Source organism: Lagopus leucura, unplaced genomic scaffold, assembly GCF_019238085.1.
Source record: "Lagopus leucura isolate 7727_CA_CO unplaced genomic scaffold, USGS_WTPT01 Super-Scaffold_100157, whole genome shotgun sequence".
NCBI classification, from domain to species: domain Eukaryota; kingdom Metazoa; phylum Chordata; class Aves; order Galliformes; family Phasianidae; genus Lagopus; species Lagopus leucura.
In genome coordinates this window covers 35806837-35811933 of record NW_024962334.1, presented here as the reverse complement: position 1 = coordinate 35811933, position 5097 = coordinate 35806837, and the positions used below count along the sequence as shown (strand labels likewise).

Sequence of the window (5097 nt, the reverse complement as noted above, 5' to 3'; positions counted from 1 at the left end):
AAAGCAGCATAAAGAGACAGAGATTAAAGTGAGCTCATTGTTGATTCTCCAGTTAATCAGTCCCACACAGAAGTAGCAGCATGTGACACTCAGACTATAAAAGAGCATGGCAGATGTTGTGTTCCATAGTGCTCAGAGGTTAGCAGCAGGAAAAATATATATTATATATATATAAACACACACACTCCCACAACAGAGAAGGTCATGAGGCTTTCCCTGAGTTCCTTCCCACTCCCTCCCCATCCCCAAATAAAATCCAAAAGTAGAAAGTACAAAAGAAAAGAGTTCCATACAAAAGAAAAATAAGTTAAGAGAAAACAAGTATTGTGAGACAAGCAAGGAAAATGAACTATAAATATCAGGAGAAATTTTCTGGTAAGTTTTGCCTGCAGAGAAGATGAAAAAGTTACCACGTAGGTCAAAAGAACTCACACAGCCACAGGAAAAAAAACACAAACTAAAATAGTCAAGAATGGAGGACACAAGTTCATTGTCCCTGAAGTACTAAATAGTGAAGCTGTCACTCTCATTCACAAGTAATTACCTAGTTCTCCACAGCAAAGAGGAAAACAGGCTATGTCTGCAGTAACTATTCTGCACAGCATTACCACATTTACCGCTCTGATTTATTCCTACCCAGAAAAAAAAAGGAAAAGACGATTGTTTTCTAAAACAAAAAGTCACAAACAAGTTTCAGACAAAATATATATATTTAAAAAAAAATCTTTACAATAAGTCAGGAAACATAGGAGCTTGCATAGAGTTTATTATAATAACTCAGTTCTCAGCTCCCTACAGTTCAGATAACCCTGGTGACAGTGTTTACAACTTCTAATTTTTGCTTTCATAACTTTAAAGCAAACAATACATTTGAGTGTATTTTATTCTGTGCAAATAAGATAACTTTTGGAATCCTTCAGAAGAAATATCCAAGATTCTGTTTGTAGAGGTCCTTTGTTTCTCAAAGATGATTTATGAGAGTTTTTCTTTTAAGATAAAGTGCTCCTGTCCAGCAGAACCCAAAGGCCTTCAAGAGTTCAGAGAGTAAGTTTAGCTCAGATTAAAAAAATAATTGGTCATACAAATTCCAGCTTCCCATGTCCACTGTACATTCCCCAGTGGACTAGCGATAGGATCTTATCATTGCTGAGGTCCGAATGTCTCATTTTATCACAGGTCATGCAGCAGTTCTCGTGACCAGTTACAGGCACCATGCATTCCAGGTCCAATTTTGCTACCTGTCCTTTCTTTGAATGATGTCCATGAAAACTATAGTGCAAACGGGAGAGCATTTGCTGTCGTTGATCTTGCAGTCTCTTATTTTCACTCCTGAGCATCCGCAAGGCCAGCATGATAAGAAGCACCAAAATTAGCCCACCAGCTATAGGAACAGCTATTACAGCTGCCCTGAACCATAATTCTTTCGAAGAGGTCAGTTCCTGTACCTTGGTGATAAGATTCTTGCTGTCATGTTGATATCTGCTCCCTTGTCCTGCAGAGGGAGAAAGATGTGAGGTTTATTTCAGCATCAACAATCAGCTTACATATCAGCAACTCCCTGAAAGTCTGCACTGACAAGTCTAAGGAGTCTACACACTGTGCCGTACTGAGAGAAAAGTTTCCAAGGGTGTTTATGACATGGAATTTCTTGCCCTGACAGCTGATTTAAGGAGGAATGCCGCAGATAAGCAAGACAGACCTCTAACATTAACACAGACATAAAAGCTACTCAGCTGATATGCTCCCCTGCACCCAGCCACCCGCTTCTCCCTCTGCTGTCTCTATTTACATTAATAACAAAACTAACTGCAGACCTTCAAGATCTGACCGCCACTAGCCTGAAGGCTACAAGAGCTATTTCAAAGAAGCTTCCTCACCCTACCTGAAGTCTCACCCTTGGAAGGAGACAAAACATCATGTAGTCCTCTGTAATTGCACATATCTTCATGACAGCATTCCAATGTGGACACGGTGGTGCCAGAGTGGTTTTGTGCCTGTTTAGCTTGGCAGATATCAGCTGTGCTTGCAATAGAGTCCAAGCAGCCATGAGTAAGTGGGGAATGTGTATTCTGAGGATCAAGCAGTCTGGAGAAGCAGGCGCTAAGCTCGGATTTGCACATATAGCCAGTCGCAACACAGTGTGCAGCATCACAGTAGCATCTGATTTCACCTAGAAAATAAAGTTGTGCAAGATACAGTTAAGAATGTGGTTCCTTAGAGACCCTTTGCTAAACACTCTTCTTATCAGCTGTAAGCAGTACATGCTAGTCAAACTTGGTACCACTTTCAGGGTACACCCCTAGACTGTAAATCCAGGAGAGCGGGGGGTTGTTTCCCTTCCATGGCTTTGCAGTGCCTGTCTCCTTGTAACTTTAATCCCAGCAAATGCCTTGAGGCACTTGTTTTAATTAGTAGTACTGTGGCCCTTTGAATTAAAGCAAGAACATTTCACTAAAACAGGGATGGGGAATGGGGGAGAGGGAGGGGGGCAGGAAGGTCAAAGTGGCGCTTTTTTTCTCCCCCCAAGTAAAAAACTAACAAGACTATTTTATAGCTACTTCCACTCCTCATCAGCAGTTGCATTACACTGCATTTAAAAAGAATCCCAGTTCTAAAAGCAATACACACCTACAGTCCTACAAAAAAGTCACATCTATGTTATATTAAATCATGACTACAGGAGTAGCATTCTACTTTTATGAACTGAACACTTCTCCTCACTGGGCATAAACACACAAAAACTCTACATTAAATGTCTGTGTGACAACAACAAAAAAAAACGGAACTGTTGAATTGTTTATTACCTCTCAGTACTGTGCCAGAATTTAAAAGGTTTAACTAACACCTTATAAAGCTATTAGCTAGAACCATTACCATCTAAAATCTCCCAGTCAGGAAGTTTTTTATTGTGTGAAACTGGGCAACTATTGGTAATTTCTACAGAAAGAGAAATTCTTTCTCAAGTAACCATTCATGCAAAAAGGCTTCTTTTTGTCCATCAAAACAGACACAGTACAGCTTACAGTGAATTCCTGCAAACCAATCAGTGTCTTCCAACCCAAATGTGAAGTTATGAGGCTTGAAAGTGCTCCCCCAGATTTTGCATGGAATCCAACATGCGGTGAGAAGGGGAAACACTCAGACTGAAAATCCTCTACCAGCTCTATGAAAAAAAATCAGGAAGCCTCAAAAACTTCTGAAGGAAGCAATAAAGATGTTCCCTCCTTAAAGCTCTTCATGTTGTGCTCTCCAAAACACTCTGGCATGAGTTACACTCGCCCTGATGCAGTGAAAGCTCGCTCTTTCTAGGCAAGCTGCAGCCCTGACACACTCACTGTGCCACCAGCCCAGAGTTTAGGAGGAAGTCATGTTTCTGAAGTTATCCTCAGAAGAGATGAGCTACTAATGCACCTGGTCTATCTGCCATCAGAGCAGCACCAAAGCCCTGAAAGCCAAATGAATTGTCAGACCTTCCTTCCGCAGCTTGCCCTCCCAGAAATCGCTCCATAGGCTTCCTGCTGCCACCCTTCCTTGCTTTCTTCCCCCCTCCCGCAAGCCCAGAAGTTGTTCTGAGGGATGTGAACAACACTCAACCAGGTTAGCAGCCCTCTGCCCACCTCCGTGCTCCCCCAGAACACCACCGCCGGCTCCAGGCTCTGCAGTTCCCGCTGCTGTGCAATAACTGCCTAATAGAAGCCAAATGATGGAGTGTCTCACTGTCTCCAATCTGCGTCGACTCCCTTGGGCTCTCAGCGCGAGTAACCTAATTTCTCTTGAATTCACACACATTCCCTTCCAGCATGCTATGAAGCAGCCCCTTTGTGTTTGCGGTTGGCAACAATCATTTTCTAGGCATTTTAAGTAATTTTTTCAGAGAGCGTGTGGAGGGAGAGAAAAAGTAATTTTTGTCAGTTTCTCTCTGTGAGGGAGTTAAAAATAAGCAGAGATCGGGAACACCAGCAGCAGCAGCACTGCTATCCGAGGGCCAGAAGCAATACACGCACCGCTGAACCGCCCGCAGCCCTGCTCCACGCTCAGCGCTTTACAGACCCGAGACGATCCTATAACAAACCTGACGGGCTATCATCGGGATACTGCAACTGCTTTTTAATTAAAGCCACGTTTCTGGTCGAACAGAACGGACTCTGTATTGCTGCGTTAAAACTGTATTTCTGTCAATTCATAAAGTTTCTTCCTGTGCTACGCAAAAGGCCAGAAAGGGTATTCGGTGTTTTGAAACGGCGAACAATGCCCTTCTGTTCCCTCCTCTTTCTTGTTACTGTATGTAGCTATTAAAGAAAAATGTCTGCTTTTAGTCAAGATGGCTACAGGAGAGACTGCGGGCTTCTCTCGGAGCGTTTGAAGTCGGCAGCAGCCAGCAGCCTGTGATCCCCTAATTATATCATTATCAGGCACATAGTTTCAGTATCTGCGACTTCACATCACTCAGTCCCTCCCTGCTCTGCCCGCTTTGATGGGGCCGGGAGGCTCCCTCCGCACTGCCAAGGCTGTTATTTAGCCTTAATTACAGCCTGCCTTCCAAAATAACGAAGTACCGCGGCGCAGCAGCTCACCCTGCCCCAACCCCCGGCTGCGGCGGTTCCGGACGGCCGCCTCCGCGTCGCCCCGGGCCGGGCTCCCGGCGACGCCGACGAAGGTCCGGCCGCCCGCCCCGAGGGCAGCGCGGAGCCGCACCCCGGGCGTCCCTCGGTCCCGCCGGGCTCCCCGCAGCCTCCCCCGGGGCTCTGCCGCCCTCACCTCTGGTGAGCAGGACGGCCATTGCGCACAGCTCCAGTTGCAGCCAGATGAAGATGTAGCTGGAATGGCGATCCATTTACCCGCCCGCCACAGCCCGCCCCGCTGGCACGGCCGAGCCGCCCGCCACCGCCTTCACCGAGGAGCCGCTCGCCCGCGGGCGCAGCCGTCGCGCGGCCACCGCTGCGGCCCCGTCCCCGGCTGCGGCGGCGGTGCGGCGAGGACTGCGCGGCCCGGCGGGCGCTGCTCGCTGACACGGCGGCGGCGCCTCCCGCCCCGTAAATACCGGCGGCGCCGGGCCGGGCCGGCACGCCCCCCGCACCGCCCCATTGGCCGCGCCGC

General features: G+C 47.0%; 1 protein-coding gene across 1 annotated transcript; it reads right to left on the bottom strand.

Moving 5' to 3' along the window:
- Window positions 1-691: 691 nt before the first annotated feature.
- Window positions 692-4879, bottom strand: BAMBI (BMP and activin membrane bound inhibitor). Its single transcript, XM_042888632.1, has 3 exons — window positions 4759-4879; window positions 1883-2170; window positions 692-1492 (listed from the first exon to the last, which is right to left on the bottom strand). Exons 1-3 carry the CDS (start codon window positions 4832-4834, stop codon window positions 1077-1079), a joined length of 780 nt encoding a protein of 259 aa, XP_042744566.1. The 5' UTR covers window positions 4835-4879; the 3' UTR covers window positions 692-1076.
- Window positions 4880-5097: the final 218 nt, after the last annotated feature.